The 20,126-nt window shown below is 43.4% G+C and overlaps 2 protein-coding genes across 7 annotated transcripts in view; one reads left to right on the plus strand and one right to left on the minus strand.

Annotated features, from left to right (window-relative positions):
- INSYN2B (inhibitory synaptic factor family member 2B) overlaps window positions 1–11,143 on the plus strand; it is a 118,729-nt gene extending 107,586 nt beyond the window's left edge. For both annotated transcript variants that reach the window (XM_055285287.2, XM_063642630.1), the window contains one exon: window positions 8,005–11,143. In XM_055285287.2, the coding sequence (XP_055141262.1) occupies window positions 8,005–8,191 (187 nt within the window). In that variant the 3' untranslated portion in view covers window positions 8,192–11,143. The remainder of the gene's footprint in view (window positions 1–8,004) is intronic.
- Window positions 1–20,126, minus strand: part of DOCK2 (dedicator of cytokinesis 2) — a 445,548-nt gene that overhangs the window by 205,002 nt on the left and 220,420 nt on the right. The gene's annotated exons all lie outside the window — the stretch shown is intronic.

Genomic DNA, 20,126 nt, shown 5'->3' on the forward strand with positions numbered 1-20,126 from the left:
TGTCCCTTCCCCTCTTTCCTTGTGACCTTGCATCATCAGTGAATAAGCGTGTTAACTTTCTCGGAGATGACCTACCCTTTCTGAGGGCTTCACATGCAGATCTTTCTGGCACAGAGTCACAGAACCCAAAACATAGATTTCTTTCAGAGATAGCTATCAGCAGAGATTTCTGTAGCTTGATCCCATTTATATATGTGCCAAGAAGAGAACCTGTGATTTTCTGAAGACCCAACAGCAGATAGATGCCCTAGCAGAAGGGGTAGACTTGCCAATTTGAAATAGCTGCAAGTTGTGAAGCACAAAATTAAACCCTACAAAAAATGAGCAAACTGGTCATTAGGAGAAAGTCTTAGGAACAATATCCCTTCCAGGCTGGGGAGAGAAAAACATACAAACTAAAGTTCCTGTGATCTGAGACTGTAATTCTTCCCCAGAGACGCCTTCAAAAGTGTCATGATTTATCCAAATGGACAAGAACCAAACTACCCTTGCTGCATCCATTGATTCTTACAGCTAATTCTTTAAAAGAGAAAGTTGCGGGAGGTCAGTAAATCAGCGGTGCACCTGGGTTCTGTAGAAACAGGGACCACAGAAATGCTCCAACAAGAGATGAAGAAGAAGTGGAGGGGAATTTGGAAGATGGTTTGTCTTCAGGGAGACGCCATGAATCATTCACTTCTCGGCCAACTTGCTTAGAATGTAGCTGATGGCAGTGGCTTGTCAGCATGTCTCTTTATAAAAGAGCAGGACCCGATGCTGAGAAGGAAGTGCAAAATGGCTCACTGGAGACATCAGCAGCCTACACCAGACCCAAGATTGCTGACCCCAGATATTATCTTCAATAGGCTGCCTCCTTAGAAGGTGAGCACCTTTTTTGGGGTATGCAGCCTCCCTCTCAAGGCTGCCCTGAAATTGAGAAAGATTATTCCAAGGTGGACTGGTCAGCTGGTCCATAAAGGGTCCCCCATGCACCCCTGCCCCAGTTTAGGTCTGGTTCCACAGGGGACTGTGAGGTCACCCAGGAGCACCAGGCCTTGGCCACCATCTCCACCCCCACCACCCTACATATTTTGCAATCAGGATTTCATACAGATGCAGATTACTATGTTCTTTCAGTCCAGTGCATCTTAGTATACAAGCTTTGGGGCTAGACTGTCAGGGTTCAGATTCTGACTCTGTCACTTATATTTACATGCCCTTGGCAGAATATTTAACCTCTCTTTGCCTCAGTTTTCTCATTTATAAAATGAAGGTAATATTATTTATCCCATGAGACTGTGAGAATTCATGAGAGAAGAAGTGTAAACTTGTAGCATAGTGTCTAGCACATAGATTTCACTCCGTAAATGACCATCATTCTTTTTATCATAATTATTATTTTTGCCCATTTAAATTACCATGTGTCCTAATCTAATGTGGCCCAGGTACTCTCTTTTTGTTTCTTCTCCTTAGAATAAAATGCTAGAAAGAGTTAGGTCCATGGCTAAAACATTTGATCCTTCTTTAAACAGAAAAATCAAAGGACTAGGTATCAGGAAACCAGGTGAATAGACTGAATGTTTGTGTACCCTTCAAATTCAGATTAATTCCTAATGCCCCATGTGATGATATTTGGAGGTAGAAACTTTGGAAGGTGATTAGGTCATGAACTTGGAGTCCTTGTGAATGGGATTAGCGCCCTTATAAAGAGAACTCCGAGAGGTCCCTCTACCCTTTCTGCCATGTGAGGACACAGCAAGGGAATACAGCTGTCTATAGACCAGGAAGAGGGCCCTTACCAGGCACCCAACTAACAGCACTTTGATCTTCAACTTACCAGCCTCCAGAACTGTGAGAAATAAAATGTATGTTACATATAAGCCACCCAGTCTATAGTATTTTGTTATAGCAGCCCAAGCAGACTAAGACATAGGGTTTAGATTCTGCTTGTAACTTACAGTGTGACTTCCCTTTGCCAACTTGCTTGTCTGTTAAATGGGCAACAACCTTCCTATCTTCCTGGGCTATCATGAGGATAAAATAAAAACACAGATCTAAAATACTTTGCAAATTCAAAAGTTATATACAACTGAGAGGCTTCTGTTATTTGTTTCTACATCAATTTTTATCTCCTTTTGGCTCACCCAACTTCAGTTTACCCAGCCAAGATCCTGCATCCAAAACCTCGCTCTGTTGTTTGCTCATGAGCTTATCTATTTTTTGCTAGTTGTTACTCACTGTTTCTTCTTCCAGACAAGTCATGACTTGGGGCTCTTGCTGCTTCCAATTACCTAGAAAAACATCTTTCTGCTTTTCATCGAGCATGATGGCTGGAGCACTGATCTGTAAGCTAGATTAGTGAGGTGCCCTCAAGAGGGAAACCTGAAAGTTCTTACCATTTCTGGTTTGCACATAGCTCACTCTCTAAATGCAATGTGGCTCCGTGTTCAGACATCTCCTTGGATGTGAAGGGCTCTAAGGCTCCTCAGGCAGTTAACTGAGCATCCCTGAACCACAAGTCCCATGTCCCATGCATCCTCAGGAAGACCTTGAATGCCCTGGACTATCTCAAGGGCTCGTGTCCAGAATCTTGCATTGTAACAATTTTGCCCTCCACTGTAAGCCAGGGTTCTGCAAACTCAGCACTCTGCACCTGTCTTCCTTCTTATGATCCTGCATGGAATATACAGCATATGTGAAATATGGAGGGTGGAAGATGGTAAGGATGGGAGGGTACAGAGAGTAGGTGGAAGCAGTGAAAGCGAGGTGAGGTCAGAAAAGTTATTGGTGTGCTATTTGGATCCTTGAGCTGAAACCCAAAGCAGAGAGTCTCTCCCACTATCTGCAAACAACCCTCTGCTAAGAATTAATTTCAATTTTCACCAAGTTAGCAACTTACTCCTTTTTGCAAGGGGTTGCTGAGCATGCTGTAGTAGCTAAGTAGGAAGTAGAAACGCATCTTCTCTTTTCTACCCAGCCTCAAGATAAAAAGCAGATGAGAGGGCTCTGTCCCTCCCCATTTATAAGGCAGCTGCCACCAAAGCAAAATATACTCCCTCTCCTCCCTTCCAAACTGTAGTGTGTCAAACGGATGAATAAAAAGAAAAGTGGCAATTTTCCTTTATGTTAATAAATTGCTTTGGCCTAAAAAACATTAATCAATTTCTTTCCGAAGCACATACCCTTCTCCATATTCTGCTATTTGCCTGGCCTTGAAAAGAAAGTTACTTTCAATCCCCTTTAAATTGTTCAAGACCAGTGGGGGCAGTCACAAGAGGGGAGTGGGGAGCTCCCTAAATCCCAGTGATTATAATGGAACCCTGCTGTGTTTCCATAGAAACATAGAGAGTGTATTCTTCCCTGAATGTAGATTGTGGGGAGGGGTGGGGAGGGGTGGGAAGGAGTGAGGAGTGATGCTGCTGGTAAGGTGTGCAGCTACTGAAGAGCTGAAGGTTGATGTGAGGAGCTGAGATGGCAAGGCAAAGGACCTAGTGAGGAAGAGTGGAGTGGGCCGAGACAGTGTTCCGTGTGCAGTGATTTCACCTGTTATTGCATTCCATCTGCACAGCCAGCCAGCGAGATAGCTAGTGTAACTCCCAAGTTCAACTGAGCCATGGGAAGAGAAGAAACTTGCCCAGGGTCACCCAGCCAGGAAGTGCTGCAGCCTCCATTCAAACCCAAGAGGGTTCAACTCTGGGGCCCTCACTCTATCCTCTGTGTTGGGCTGGGCTTCAAGTTGTGACAGGAGACAAAGTTTCCGTTCCATCTCCCGGTCTTTTCTACCCAGGCCTGCCCATTCTATACACATTCTGGAATCATCCAGAGCATTAATATCATTTTCTTTTTGAGATGGGGACTCAATCTCTCACCCGGGCTGGAGTGCAGTGGTGCACTCATAGGTAATTGCAGCCACAATTTCCTGGGCTGAAGTGATCCTCTCACCTCAGCCTCCCAAGTATCTGGGACCAGAGCTGCACACCACCACACATGGCTAATTTTTTATTTTTTGTAGAGATGGGGTCTTGCTATGTTGTCCAGGCTGGTCTCAAAATCCTGACCTCAAAGAACCCTCCCACCTGGGCCTTTCGAAGTGCTGGGATTACAGGCGTGAGCCACTGTGCCCAGCCTATTTTTCTTAAACAGGTATTAGGACACTTGTAAGTCTTGTCAAACTCAGCTGGTTTGTTGTCATTGTTTATTTGAATTATGAAGTCAGAGACACTTCACATATAAGGAGAGGAAGGCAGTTGGTGCATGTGTGTGTTCATATAATTTGGTGGAAGCATATGGATGAAGAATTGGAAAGTAGGAGTAGTTGAGAGAAATAAGAAGTATATTTTGAAAGCAACTGTTATTAAATCACCTATCTCAAACACACTGGGGACAGTATCCACATCTGTCTAACTTACTGTTGTGTTCCTGGAACCTGGTACAGTGTCAGGCCCAGAGCAGGATGGACTGATGATGGATGGAATGTTTTGTACAAGAAAATCTTAGACTCCTAAAATCCTAGAGGGGGTACCCACTCTCTTTGGCTCCATCTGGTACTCTATGATGAAGATTGTTTTTCTGCCACAATAGGGAGGGCAGGGCTATTTCAGGAGCTAGGAGCATTGTGAATATAGATGTCCCCTATCTGTGAACTATGTGTGTTCCTGGTGCTAGAGGGGTGAGAATCAGAGCTTGCAACTCACCATTTTAAAGTCCTTCCTTGCTGCAATGCAGGGGCTGCCTAGGCTCTCAATCCATCTCCTTCAGTTTCCACTGGGGAGAAAGAGGTACAGGTGGCACAGACAGAAACCCACTCTGCCACACCCCAGACAAATAGGGGTGCAGTACTAGGTGACGCCTCCTGGAAGGAGAGACTGTGATGTTATGATTAGATATGTGTGTATGTGTGTGATCTACATGTGCGGGGGATCAATAGATAGACAAATAGATGCTAGAGGTAGATAGATAGATAGGTAGACAGATAGATAGATAATAGATAATGATAGATGATGGATAGATAATGATAGATGATAGATAATAGATAATGATAGATGATAGATGATAGATACGTAGATAATAGATGATAGATTAGATAGATGGATGGATGGATAGACAGACAGACAGACAGACAGATAGATAGGTTTTCACCCATGGTTCCTGGCTCATAACTCCCACAGCCCTTGTTACAATGTTTTGTTATCATGTTGGGTGAGTTAGGCCTCAGGAGCAGGCCTCAGGAAACAGAGTCTCTCTCTCTCTGACCTTCTCCTGTCCTCCTGTCACCTGCCTAAGGCAGGACTCTAATCTGATTGTGGGTTAAGAGACTGATTCCAGAGTGGGTCCTGCCCATACCCTGGAAGAATGAGTGCTACACAGGGGGCCGAAGCCCCCATACTTCGCCCCACGCATCCCTTCGTCTGTATCCTTTGAAATATCCTTAATGATTCACCAGTAAATGTAAGCAAGTGTTTCCCTGAGTTCTGTGAGCCACTCCAGCAAATTAATCAAACCCAAAGAAGGGGTTTTGGGAACCCCAACTTGAAGCTAGTCAGTCAGAAGTTCCAGGGTCCCAGACTTGTAAGTTGAGGGAACAAGGGGGAAGTCTTGTGGGATTGAGCCCCCAATCTGTGGAATCTGATGCTATCTCTGGGCAGATAGTGCTGGAACTGAATTGGAAGACACCCAACTGGTGGCCACTGCTTGGTAGTGGGGAGAAACTCCCACACATTTGGTCATAGAAGTCTTCTTCTGTGTTGATGGTTGTTGTGGTGTGAGAGCAGAGGAAAAACATGGTTTGAGAGTTTTTCCTGAAACAGAGAGTCAGTATGTGAGTCTGCAGATGCCTCTGCCCACTGGCCTGGCAAATTCTGGGCTTTGGCTAGAAGGTCTCTAACAGCTACTGATGCCATCACTGAGGACACAGAGTCACTGGACTAGCAGTGCCAGGAGGCCAGGGAGATTGTCTGCCTACCATTCCTTCCTCAGCAGCCAGAACAGGGCCTGCCACAAAGAAGACGCTCAATAAATGTTTGTCGAGTGACTGGCTGAATACTTGGTGCCCACTCTGTGCTGCGTGTTGTATATGCACGTGGCATTTAAGCTTCACTGAGATCCTTTGCGTAGGCACTACTCATTTTGCAGATGAGGACACAACAGCCTGGAAGTGGGAAATGACTTCCCCAAGATCTCACAGTGAAACTATGGAGCTTTGCTTTAAAAAACACAGCCTGTGTTTCATCCATAATATAATAATTCTAATTTAATATAATAATGGCCTATAGGTCATCCAGCCAGGATTATGTCCCCATAGAGAGGGCCAAGGAGAACAGAAAGAGAAGGGATGTAAGTGGAGGAGAAGCAAGCCTGGATGAAAAATACAGAAACAAAACAATCAGATACCCTTTCCTAGTGCTCCCTAAGAACTAACACCCCATCAGTCTTGCTATAAAACGGGCCCCCTCACTCCTCTGACTCTTCAGCTCTGCCTCTTCCATCTCAGAATGCTCAGGGACAAGGCATCCTTTGGGACTTCATTTGTCACGCATGGCAATGGCAACACGCCTTTGCAGCAGCACGAACTCGGGTCCCCGGCCCTGGGAGGTGACATGGGGATAGTAAGCAAGGGCAGATGTCCCTTTAATGGCAGCTGTTTTCCAGCCCTTGCTGGGTATAAAGGCACTGGACAGTCATGCCACATCATAAACCAACATGGGGTCTTTGGTCTTCCAGATGTAACATTTCATTTTCCTCCTGGCTAAACAAGGAAAATGCACTGTTTTCATGACCGTGTTTCCTCCACTTTCCACACTCACATGCTGGCTCCTCATCGTTGGGCCTTCTGAGACCCCTGGTATGAAACCAGGTAACAAACACATCGAAAAGCTTAAGAGCTTTCTTAGAAGCATCTTGGCACTGAAAACTCCTCTGTAAGTAAATCCTCCTCATGGAGGAAAGTAGACAATTAAGGACAGAGGGAACCCGTGCTCAGCCCACAGGGATGTCTAAGAGGATTCGTTTTTTCTGCCCCAGCTCTCTGGGTTCTGGGGAGGGTGAGCCAGAGTGAGCAAGCAGGCTGAGAGCCCCTGAGGTCTGCTGGCCTGACTCCCAGACATGCAGAGGTCACAGACAGCATCAGCACCCACTCCGCACAGGACAGACTTCTGTTCAAAGCCCACCTCCCCTGACCTCAGGGACCCCTGGTCTGCGACAGGTTCACTTTTACCTCCTCAATGTTTGTGATAATCAGCACAGGACCATGGAGTCTGTATGTTAATGACACCAAAACACACCAGTAAAATAGCCAAAAAACAACAACAAAAAACAGGTTGGGAATGTCCATCCATCAGTAGAGGAATATTTAAATACATCGTATTGAGGAATACTACAAGGCAGTCTTACGTGTAAAGCTCTCCAAGATACATCTTGAAGTTGAGATGCAATTCAAAGAGCAAGGCATAAGATATGGGTAGAAATGTTAATGATGACAATGATAGCAGTAATAGAAGCTAACACATATGGAGGACTTAGTGCACTCCAGGCACTACTCTGAGCACTTCATTTGTATTATCTCAGTTTACACACCTTAATTCCAAAGAAAGCCTTTGAGATAGGTGCTCATATTACCTCCATTTTACAGATGATGAAACTGAGCTGCCAGTTTTCTTGTCTGTTCCTCTGTATTATCCCTATTTTTTAATAATGAGACAGTTTTCATGCATAACACATGCAAAAACCCCATTAATGATTAAGAGAGAGACTGGAGCCAATATTTACAGAACACTTGCCATCAGGTCTCACTGACCCTTAATAACATCCCTGTGAGGAAGGCATTACAGGTGCCAATTCAATCAATGAAGAACTAGAGGTTCAGAGAGGTGGCATCACTTTCCCAAGGTCAAACAGCCAGTAGGTACCTAAGGATCTAGGATTTGATCCCAAAGCTCATGCTCTTCCATGTTAATTGGGGCTGAGTGATGCTAAATCAGTCTGTGCTGATTCGAATTTACTTTCCTTCCTTCCTCCTGTGTTTTTCAGTGTAGAGTATGATTTTCGGCAGCAGGAAGGCAGGTTCCATGAAGTTTTGCAGAGTCTGGAGGAAGCAGAGCCAGTTGAGGAGGCATCGCCCCCACCAAAGTCCCCAGCAGAACCCCCAGCCCCGGAAAAGCAGGACTTCAGGCGGAAAACCAAGAAGGTGAAAAAGAAATGCTTCTGGTGGATCTGAGCTGGTTGGGACCATCCCCCAGCCCCCCATCTCCACGTACTTCCTGAGATGGGAAATCCACTGCACTTAAGGCCTGTCCTGCTTCTTTGCAAAGGCCCTGGGCTGTGAGTCCCTTGGCCTGTGAAACAGAAGAGCCTTGGATCTGATGTAGCTGCTGCTGGACACCTGACCACCATCCTTACCTGAGTGCGTGCCACTGCTTGCTGAGGGCTTCACGGACACTAGAGTGACCACTTGCCAAGTTCCCTGTCACACTCAGAGAGAACTCATGCTGAGTTGCAAGTCCAGATTCCCACCACGAGCAAAACCCCACACTACACCTTCCAACACCTCCGCAATGCTAAGCACTTCCTCCCATCCTGGGTTCATCAACCCAAAAGAAAAAAATAGTGTTGTGCAGAGCCAGAAGATAGAGGGAGGTTATAGGTTATAAGCAGGTACCACAGAAAAAAAATGAGATAAATTGGCAGTTTTCTAAGATATCAGCATACATAATAAGCACAAGAGAAGTGGGCAGGGCATAAAATGCACGATCACCCTGGTGTGTTGGGTTGTTTTCCTTTTTAATTAGCCCCTTGATCCCAAATTAAGGCTCTGTCATCTCATGGTGCATGAACCTTTCTGCCTGTGGCAGAGTCAGGCCACCCCAAGGTATAAACTTGTTGGTGTGGCTGTGCTGGACAAGTGTAATTCAAAGAGGATTTCAGCAGTTGTAGCTGTTCCAGGGCCCACCCTAAACCATCACGTTCTTCTTTGCCTGGGGCCTAAGACCACCTGGCAAATGGGTGGAATCTGTTTTCAGTGTGAACTTTAAGACTCCATAGTTAACTTACCTGCAATATTTAAAATCATGAGATCCAGCAACCTATCCATCAGTTACATCTTATGAGCAACATAGATAAGGCTAAGATAAAACACAACACTGTTTCTCATCCCTCCATCCCAGAAACAGCCGTGTAGATAGGTTCAAACATATATTAATCAACACAGTCTCCCTTCCTGGTGACCACGCAATGGTCACCTGATTGAAAAACTAGCAGGACTGTGGATGAGGATATAGTTTTTTTCTGTTTTAGTTTTAAATATCTTTCTATCCCGAAGTCTGAGTTTTTCAAGGTCTGGCTCATTCTGTTGACAAGACCTACATACATGTGGATCCAGTCAAACTTGCATGGCTGAATAAACTACTAAAGTAACATAATTAAGTAATTGCTAATATACTCTTGTGGATGAGGGGTAGGATGGAAAGGCTCAGATTCCTTCTGGTTGAATTAAATTCTCTATCAGCATGTGGTTAGATTGACATTGCTAGAAAGGGATCTTGAAACTAAACATATATTAAACGAAGAAGGTATTTTGTAATTTCCTTGGCTGAAGATCCAGTGTCTAGGCTAGAATCTTTGCAGAGCACAGAATCCTGTGTGTTCGTGGGATGTACCTAGCCCACTGCAAATTGAGCCTAATTGAGCAAACCACTCCGATGGTTTCACCTTCCCCTGTCATAGTGATGCAGTGCACAAAGCTATTTCCGTGAGAATGAAAGGGAAATTTGGCAAGGAATATCAGCTTGCACTATTTAAGTCTTGGAATGTCATTCAAGATGTTCTTGTTCTGTTTCTAGTGTAATGTTTAAGCCCACAGAATGAGACCGGAATATATAAAGTCATGTTAGAATTAAGATAAATACACTTGTCATACTTAAGAAGCCACATTTCAATAAGATATGCTACCACTGGCTAAAAGTCACAGATTTTTTTTTTTCCTGTATCCATACGATCAACTCTCAATCAGCCCCAGCAATGGAAAAGAACAGAATAGAGGATAATCCAATAAAGTGAAATCATTTGGGACCTCTTATGTAATTTTATCTTGTAGTAGAGCTTCCATCTTAATTTGCTTTGCTCACGCTAATTTCATGTGAATTTGTATTCTCGGGCATCATGCTAGAATGTAAATAACCCTGTTCCTAGAATTAAGAGATCCAGGCAACCAAGCAGTCTATCCCACTAGCCTTTGGCAAATGGCTTAAATTTCCAGGGCCTGTTTGTCCGTTCTTGAATAGAGATAAGAACATATGCTTTCCTACTTTATAAACTCTTAGCACGTTCCACATTATGTGAGCTGAGTGACTCAGAGCTGAGCTGGATTACTGGCCAAAGTTAGCCTGGCAAGATAAAGAGATGTTTGAGGTACCTCACCAAAATTAATAAGCTCATGTGGTCATAGATATGTTTCCAGTTGGGGCCCTCACATGAACCCTTAACTGAATTAAATAAAACTGGGACTAGAAAATGTTGACATTTCTGCACTTCCCCAACAACAACAACAAAAAGAAAATGTTGACATTTCTAGAAATACAGCCAGACAAGGCTATACTGATTCTACACCAAAGCACAACACCGCATTGCTTGGGCCACTGACCTGAAACTGGGAAGGGGTTCTCTTCTGAAAAATTGATATTTAAAATCATTATGAGGAAATAGGATTCCATAAACATTTTCCTGATGAACAAAAATGATCGTCTCTATGTTTAAAACACCATACACACATATACCAAAATGCATACTCACTTATTCATGTGAAAATCACTGCTTCTTTGTAAAATATTATGTAACATCTACAAGGATATTCTACAGAAATGCTGTACTTGAGGTTATCTGGTTTTCTGGAGAGACATTAATTTAGCAAAAATTACTTTTATAAAATGGAAAGGAAAAAGACCAATACATCAACTTAAATTGCAGGAGTTTATGTAGCTGCTTTCTCTGTAGTTTAAAAAATAATGCATAAATGCATACTCACTATCCTTGGAACTTAATACCAGCTCATCTATAGAGCACCTTCTTAAAGACGATGTACTGATGTAAGGTTTTGTAAATTTCTAAACTGTTTTAAATGGGATATTATCTTTTGCAATAAACTTACATATTTTTTCTAGGTTTTAAGACTCCATTACTAGCTTGGGTTGATTTCGGTTATAAAATGTATGCTTAAGAGGGACACCTCAGTGGTCTAAGGGCAAGTATGGTTTTCATTATAATTGCTTCTATATATTTCTAAGGGAAATAAATAAAGATCAGATTCAGAACTTAGTGTCACGATGATCACATGAAACCCTGTGTGTCCCGTGAGTGAGGGAGGCAGCATGAATCAATGGAGAGCTGCTCCCAGCCTCATTCCCATGGATGCACATGCATGATTTGTATCATTATGCTCAGACACCTGAACTCTAATTTATTCAGTACTTTTCTTTAATTATTTTCCCCTTAATTTTTTTCTTAAAAGTCAAGTTTATATCACCAATGTGAAGAAAAACAATATCATGTTCCAAAAATAGAAGATGAAATAAAAATATATCTTATTAAATTCTTGCTAAACCCTATTGCTATTGAGGCTGCTAAGCCTGAGACCAGCTCTCTGTTAAGACGGGATATTAGCAAATATTCAACACATACTAAAGCCACATTCACACCAAGCCCATTTTCTACTTGACTAATCAGGATGTTTGAGAGAGAACTGAAAAGAGAACAACTTTCCTGTCATGTGATTCAGTATTCTTTTTCCTGCCTTCTCCACGAACCATCTAAAACCAGCTTGGGTTTACACCTGGAGAGTGAGTCTCCCACTTTAGGAAACCTCAGTTTAGAGAAACAATAACAAAAACAAACCCTGGACATAGAATCAGAAGTCTTGGGTTTGACAGCATTCTGCTACCTTCTTTTTGCTGCATAACCTTGGGCAAGTTACTTAGCTTCTGTGAACCTCTGATTCCTCTGATATACGCCCTGCCTCCCAAGAGTGCCTTGAAAACGAACTGAGTGACAGCCAAGAGCACAATGTAGGGTACACATTGGGCCAGGTGCTCAACAAACACATATTCAGTCATTTGTGGATTGAAGTAAATTGGGAGAGAGAAAGGAAGATACCTCCGTGAAGCTGCAGTGGTTTTCAGAAACAGGTTTTTCTCGGGGCAAGGGAAGAACACTTCCTGTGGCCACGATGGCTCACACCTGTAATACCAACACTTCGGGAAGCCAAGGTGGGAGGATTGCTTGAGCTCATGAGTTTGAGACCAACCTGGGCAACGTAGTGAGACCCCATCTCTAAAACAATTAAAAGATTAGTCAAGAGTGTGGCTTGCACCTCTGGTCCCCACTACTCAGGAGGCTGAGGCAGGAGGATAGCTTAAACCCAAGATGGGGAGGCCTGGAGTGAGCTATGATCATGCCACTGCACTCCAACCTAGGTGACAGAGCAAGAGTGTATCTCCAAAAAAAAGGATCCACCAGAAACCATGACAATGAGTGTTAACTAATAAAGTCGTCCATGATTCAAAAGAGGACATGGGCACATAAAATACAGCACAGCACTCTGGTAATTAAAGATTCTTGTTGTGTGGAATCAAATATCCTAGAGGTGAAAGAGACTTTAAGAGCCAGGTCCCTTCCATTTTAAGCACGAGTCAATTAAGGAAGGCTAAATGATTTGTCCAAGGGCTTATAGCAATCCTGTGGGGAAGTAGGTGTTGGGAGCAATGTGGTTGGTGGGTGGAATGTGTGAGGGGCCAGGGCCATTCCAGGAAGCATGAGGATAGACTTGAAACCCGTTCTTACCTTCATTAGCTGAGCTGAATCCTCAATATAACCTTCACTTGAAAAGGCTCTCATTTTAAGCTGCTCAAGGCAACTTGCTGTATGCTAAAAATGTATTTCTTTTTATAAATGCCAAGAAACAAAGATGTTTTATGATCACTACGCCCATCAAGCATTGCTTGCAAGAAAAAGTGCGGGGGACAAATCCTAATCCAACACAGTCGGCATTCGGCGCAAACCACGTTTGACTGGTTTAATGAACATAATCCCATTTTTGAGTATTTTCACCTCAACCTCCTCCCTGTCTTCTTTTCACCAATTTACAGCCTAAATTTCTATGGACCATATCATACCACCCCTACTCCTGAGGTTTTGCAAATGTCTAATTTCTCTCTGCCTCCTACAGAACTCTCAGCCCATAAAGAGCAGGGATGCATCCGTTGGCAACACCCAGAGTTTGGTTCTCTCATTGCCAGACTAAGCCAAGTCTCAGGTCAGCGTGCCTCTCCACTGTGGGCATCCTGTTCTAAACCCACTTCATTTCTCAACTGGCCTCTGCAGGAACCTCCCCAATAGGTCTCCCCACATGCAATCTCTTCTTTTATACTTATTTTTTAAATATATTTTGAAACAGCATCTCACTCTGTCACCCAGGCTGAAGTGCAGTGGCACTATCATAGCTCACTGCAGCCTCAAACTCCTAGGCTCCAGCAATCCTTTCACCTCAGCCTCCCCAGTAACTGGGATTACAGGTGCTTACCACCACAACCCGCTAATTTTTTTAAAAAATAATTATTTTCTGTAAAGACTGAGTCTTGCTATGTTGTCCAAGCTGGTCTCAAACTCCTGGCTCAAGCAATCCTCCTGCCTCAACCTCCCAAAGTGCTGGGATTACAGGTGCATGAAACCGCATCTGGCCTCTCTCTCACTTCTCAAATAACTTCTCCACATAGCAGCCAAAGCAATCATTGCAAAATTTGGATGGGAATAACATTATACTCTGACTTAGAACTGTTCAGTGGCTTCCCAATATACTTAGGAAGTAAGACCAGGTATGTTGCTGTGGCCCAAAGCCCTGCACATCCTGCCCTGACTCTCCTGTAAGCTCCCACCACAGGCCCTTCCAGTGTTTGTCCTCCAGTCTCAGCCAGCCTTCTTGGCTTTCTTGGACCTACCATGCCTTCAGTCTCTAAAGGCTCCTGTTCCTGCTGCCTGCAATACTCCCCACCTACACCACCCTCCCTGCCCAGCCTGCAGCTCTGTTGGGGTTTCCCAGGTCATGCCTCCCGTGAATGACTACCAGCAACTCAGCCCAGACCACGCCAAATACCCCTCTCAGATATTTGCCTGGCACAAGGGACCTCACCATCGAAGTCCTTGTACATATATCTGCATCATTCTTTGATCAAGGTATCTATCTAGACCATAGTCTTCCTAAGGAATGAATCTTGCTTATTCTTGCTTGCCTTTGTATCTCCATCATGTACCACAATGCGGTTAAAATACGCGTTGCAGAAATAAATTAATGAGTACATTAGATTCAGTAGGCATACACCAGTTTATCCCTGGTCCTTCAGTCCTCATATTAGGATGATACCATAGTGAGTACAGTCCCGAATGATATGTATAAATCTATACATAAAGAAACAACTCTATCTTCATTCTTCTCCCCACCAAAACCAAAAGGATCTTCAGAAACTTAACACCTATCAAATATAAAACCAACGTATATAAACAGAATACTTATCTTTTTAATTGAGAATATCTGCATTCAAGTTATTTCATAGTATATTCCCAAAATGATTGATGGATTATTTAATTCCTAGAATTAAATGACCTATTATTGTGGTTTTGGTTTATGTATGTGTGATTTTCTTTTCTTTTAGTTTTGTTCCCAGAACAAATAACCAGTCTTCCCCAAAGAGAAACTTAGGTCCCTGAGGAATAGAAAAAGCAATTTTTCCATCTTCTCACCATCATGCCCTAGTCTCAGCTCTTTATAGAAATTAGGGTCTGCCACTGGTAATATGCCCAAGGCTTCTAACTCTCCTGAGGTCTACATGGCATTCAGGACCCAGGAATAAAAAGTCACTAATGCTTGCTCCCAGTACCCTTCCCCCTGCCAAGATCTTTGTCCTGCATATTGATGGTCCAGTTTAACATTGTTTCAGAATAAATTGTCATCATAATTAAATCCCAATGCATTCTGCACATTTTACCAAGATACTGCCTTACCATATCAAAGAGTAAATGACTTTTGAAATTAAAGCGGATTATTAACTATTTTCCCTGTAATGTTTCTATTAAAATGCCAGAATTTATTACATGTGACCTAGTCCATTCCAGAGAAAATGCCATTTAAAAGAGACAAGGTCTAACTAAAGGAACATTTTGGGCAAAGCATTTTGCCTTGGCTTAAAGCAGAACTAAAATGAAAAGACAGTAAAATCGCACCAAAAGATTATTTGCTTGGAAGCAAATAAGAGTTTTATTATCATAAATGGCTTTCACAAATGCTTAGAATCCGTAAGTATACTATATTAGATTTTACTCAAATGAAACTCATACGTTTGCTCCTGACAAAAACCCTTATTTCTAAAAACATTAGTTAAACATGGTGACCTCTACTCGGTGCTTCATCTTGGTTTCCCAGGTAGCAGACACAGTGCTATGATACCCTGGTTATGCTGACAGAAAAGCCTTCTTGCTCATGAACCAAGGGCTGAGTCATGTTAACTGCTGAACTTGAGAGTGATTCACACAGGTTTTCCACTGAGCACACCAAGCCCGATGAAATTCAATTCTACAAACAGAAATCACGGATGGGTGATGGAGGTGATGAGAAGTTACTTGCTGGTGTCATTGTCTTTGGTGTGTTTTTTTGTTTTAAAATAAAAAACAATATACCTTCAGTAGCTGAGAGTCAGGGATCAAAGGGAACAAAATCAAAGCAACACAAAACATCAGCACTCATAAGCTCGGGCTGCTGACCTGGAGTGGGTTTCAAGGATTGAAGTTCTACCTCATCTCCACTAATATGTACCCCTCGGCTCCAAAAATCTCAGATGAACCTCAGTCTGTAATCACTTTTTTCAGTAAACAGTCATCAAGCCCCTTATCTCTGCCAGGCGAGGTGCCAAGTATATTGAGGGGAAAATGCAGTGCAGACACTGCCCTAGTACCAAAGAGCTCAGGGGCTGGTGGGCAGCTTCTGACAATAAGCAGGTGTCCTTTTCTGATTCACCCCACCTGAATGTCACATTGCCTCCTTTTGAACCCATCCAAATGCTATTCTTGTATTCTGATATGGTTAGGTTTTGTGTCCCCACCCAAATCTCATCTTGAGTTGTAATCCCCAGATGTTGACGGAGAGACCTTGTGAGAGGTGATTGGATCACGGGGCCAGTTTCCCCACGGCTGTTTTCATGATAGCAAGTGAGATCTCATGAGATCAGATGGTTTTATAAGGGGCTCTTCCCCCTTCGCTCCTCACTGCTCTCTCTCTCCTGCTGCCATGTGAAGAAGGTCCTTGCTTTCCCTTTGCCTTCTGCGATGATTGTAAGTTTCCTGAGGCCTCCCCAGCCACAGGGAATTGTGAGTAAATTAAGCCTCTTTTCTTTATAAATTACCCAGTCTCAGGTATGTCTTTATCCCAATGTTAAAATAGACCAATACCTATTCTCTTGTGGCTCTTTCTCATTATTTTCCCCTTTTCCCACTATATGTTAAACTCCCAGAGTAGGAGCAGCTTTCCTCATCTTGTAATGTCCAAATCCAGGAAGTGTTGTTTAGTTTAATTGAAAGACTTCACCATTGGGATCCCTGGTCTTTTCCATGTAGACCCCTGCACTGTTCTTCAACATCTATGTTCTCTTACCATTTTCCACCCTCTCACAGCTGCCTGGGGCCTCTCTCTAAGACACACATCTAGCGATGTCATTCCCTGGTTTTTATATCTCTAGTTGCATCTCACTACCATCCTAGAGCATAAAAATTCCTTCCCCTACAAATAAGTCTCCTTATAATCTAACGCCATCCTAGTGCTTATAGCCTAACTTCCTACTGGTCTGCTTCCCCCAACCCCATCTCCTTGCCACTTTCCAAAAAGTCAGAGGCTGCTACATATCAGTGACTTTGCAAATGCTGTTTTCCCCACCAGGGACACTATTCCATTACCTATCTACCACAGGAAATAATTTTAATTTAGAGGAAAGAAAAGGAGAGTAGCATTATTACTACTGATAGTGATAATAAAAACTCTAGTTTCTTGAAGTTACAATGAGCTGTTACTAAACGCTTTGCCTGCATTATCTCATTTATTCTTCAAAAAAATTGCCACAAGGTAGTTTATAATTACCCCTATTTTCCAGAAGAACAAATAGAGGCTTAGGGGGAGATAAGTAATCTGTCAGAGTACACAGGTAGGAGGTGGTGAAGGCTGGAGTTCTTTGAGGGTCTGCCAAGCTTGGGAGCCTGGGCTCCTAACTCCAATGCCAGACAGTAAGTTGCAATTTAAATGTCACCTCCTCTCTATAACTTTTTCTGGTCATCCCCCGTTGCTGCCATGGAATTAGTCACTGCATCCTCCAAGTACCCAGAGCATGCTATGCAGGCTGCCACTTTTCATATTGTATTGACATTTCTTTTGTCAATCTCTCATGCTCATCTCCACCAGAGAGAAAATTCCTGGGGGGACACAATTGTCATTTCCATCTCTGGGACTCTCCAAGGGCTTCTCGAATTGCCTGAGATGCTGTAAATGCTTTGTATATGTTTGTTGAATGAATTGGGAGAATATATGACAATGGAGACATTTCAAGGAAAAGCAGTCCAAGGGAAGACAGACAGACCAGGACAGGCTGGGGGGTCCTGACTTCTGCCCCGACTTTCTGCATAATTTTGAACAATATTTTCACCTCCACACATCACCTCTATCTTTAAAATGAAACCCTGTGCCTCTCTGGCTTTACAGACTGTTCATAAGAAAAGTGAAATTATATACATGAAAATGTTACAGGGCTGAGCATGGTGGCTCACACATGTAATCCCAGAACTTGGGAGGCTGAGGCAGGCAGATTACTTGAGGTTAGGAGTTCAAGATCAGCCTGGCCAATGTGGTGAAACCTTGTCTCTACTAAAATACAAAAATTAGTAGGGCGTGGTGGTGGGCACCTGTAATCCCACTTACTAAGGAGGCTGAGGCACAAGAATCCCTTGAACCTGGGAGGCGGAAGTTGCAGTGAACTGAGATCATGCCACTGCACTCCAGCCTGGGCAAAACAGTGAGGCTCTGTCTCAAAAAAAAAAAAAAAATGTTTCGGTAAGTTTGACTGTCTCATTAATTCCTATTTTTAAAGAAATAGTGTTAAAGTTGTTTTTGGCTAAGCGTGGTGGCTCACGCCCGTAATCCCAGCATTTTGGGAGGCTGAGGTGGGCAGATCATGAGGTCAGGAGATCGAGACCATGGTGAAATGCCGTCTCTACTAATAATACAAAAAATTAGCCGGGCGTGGTGGTGGGCGCCTATAGTCCCAGCTACTCGGGAGGCTGAGGCAGGAGAATGGCGTGAACCTGGGAGGCCGAGCTTGCAGTGAGCCAAGATCGCACCACTGCACTCCAGCCTGGGCAACAGAGTGAGACTCTGTCTCGAAAAAAAAAAAAAGTTGTTTTTCCTGATTATAAAAGGAAAGTAAAATGATTTTTTTAGAAGTAAAACTCCAGAAATGTGCAAGTCATGTTTCCTTTAAGCAAAAGATACTAACCCAATGTGAGCCTTAGAACATATTCTGAGCTCTGGGAGATCGAGGCCCTTGGTGAGGGGCCATATTTCTTTCCCCTCCTTGAACTTCAGTTTCCTCGATGACTTTATTGTTATTATTGTTGTTGTCATGGTTGTTGTTATTGCTGCTTCATTCCTGCAACCCTCTCTCTACATAGAATTCACAGAATAGTCTTGTGTTGTTAAAAATCACCATAAATATCATTTAATGGCTACACAAATGCATCACTGCATGAATGTAGCATAAATCTAGAAAAATGGGTTTTGATTTTGAAGGATCATTTGACAGAATTGATTCCTTGGAGTCACTTAAGGCCAGTGCCCTGGACGGGGGTGATGGGCCTGAGATTTGTGGGAAAGCCTATTTCATTAGCAGTTGTTTCAACAGGATTTTCCCAGGGGCAGTGGATTAGTCAGTTTTCCTGCTGCTGAGAAACACATATCTGAGACTGGACAATTTACAAAACAAAGAGGTTTATTGGACTTACAGTTCCACTTGGCTCGGGAGTCCTCACAATCATGGCGGAAGATAAAAGGCACATCTCACATGGTGGCAGATAAGAGAAGAGTGCTTGTGCAGGGAAACTCCCCTTTTAAAGCCATCAGATCTCATGAGACTTATACACTATCACGAAAACAGCACAGAAACGACCTGCCTGCCTGATTCAATTACCTCCTACCAGGTCCCTCCCACAACACGTGGGAATTCAAGATGAGATTTGGGTGGGGACGCAGCCAACCATATCAGGAATTGTCAGACCCTCAACAACACCCCCAGGGAAGGACATTCATGATAGGATTTCTCCTTCCAACGTGGGTTCCAGGCCTTCACAGCAGACACAGGGTGCCTCATTGTATTTCACAGAGGCTTTCTTCACAGCCCAGCCATAGCAACAGCTGAACATTACTTCACAAATCCAGGAAAGATTGAAAGGCAGGGCTGTAAAATAATTTGTAATCTTATTCCTGACACCTGTGTCAAAGCAGGGAGATGAGCCCACAAGGGGAATAATAATGGCTATTATTAACCAAGGGCCTACTATGTGTTAAGCCTTGTGCAGTGAGCTTCACACATGTTTTTATTCAGTCTTCACCACAAGCTTGGCAGGTAATGACCATTACTAGCCTCACTTTACAGAGAAGCAAAATGGGGATCTGCACTGTGAAGAGACTTTCTAGCTGTGGAATGAGGAGACCTCCTCCCTTCTTGAGGAAAGGAGGACACTGGCTCCCAGCCTGTCAACTCCTTTCAAACCACATAGCTTGTCCCCAGTTCCACAGCACTTAGAAAGCAATGCCAGGGATGGAGGTAGTCAGCCAATGCCCAAATGGCAGATATGCTGTGTCTCAAGTTCTCCAAGGACAAGAAAAAGCTGGCCTCTCTTCCAGTGCCAGGAAATAGGACAAGAGATACAGTGGAGTCTTACCTTTAAGAACACACTTAAAATTACTTGTCTCAAATCAGATTTTTCGAGCTCCACTAACAGAAGCTGAAAGGCACTGAGATATTTGGAGGTAATTTCATTAGGATTTGATGATGGACCAGTCATTCTTCTGTGTGACT

This window comes from Symphalangus syndactylus, chromosome 7, assembly GCF_028878055.3.
Source record: "Symphalangus syndactylus isolate Jambi chromosome 7, NHGRI_mSymSyn1-v2.1_pri, whole genome shotgun sequence".
Lineage (NCBI taxonomy): Eukaryota > Metazoa > Chordata > Mammalia > Primates > Hylobatidae > Symphalangus > Symphalangus syndactylus.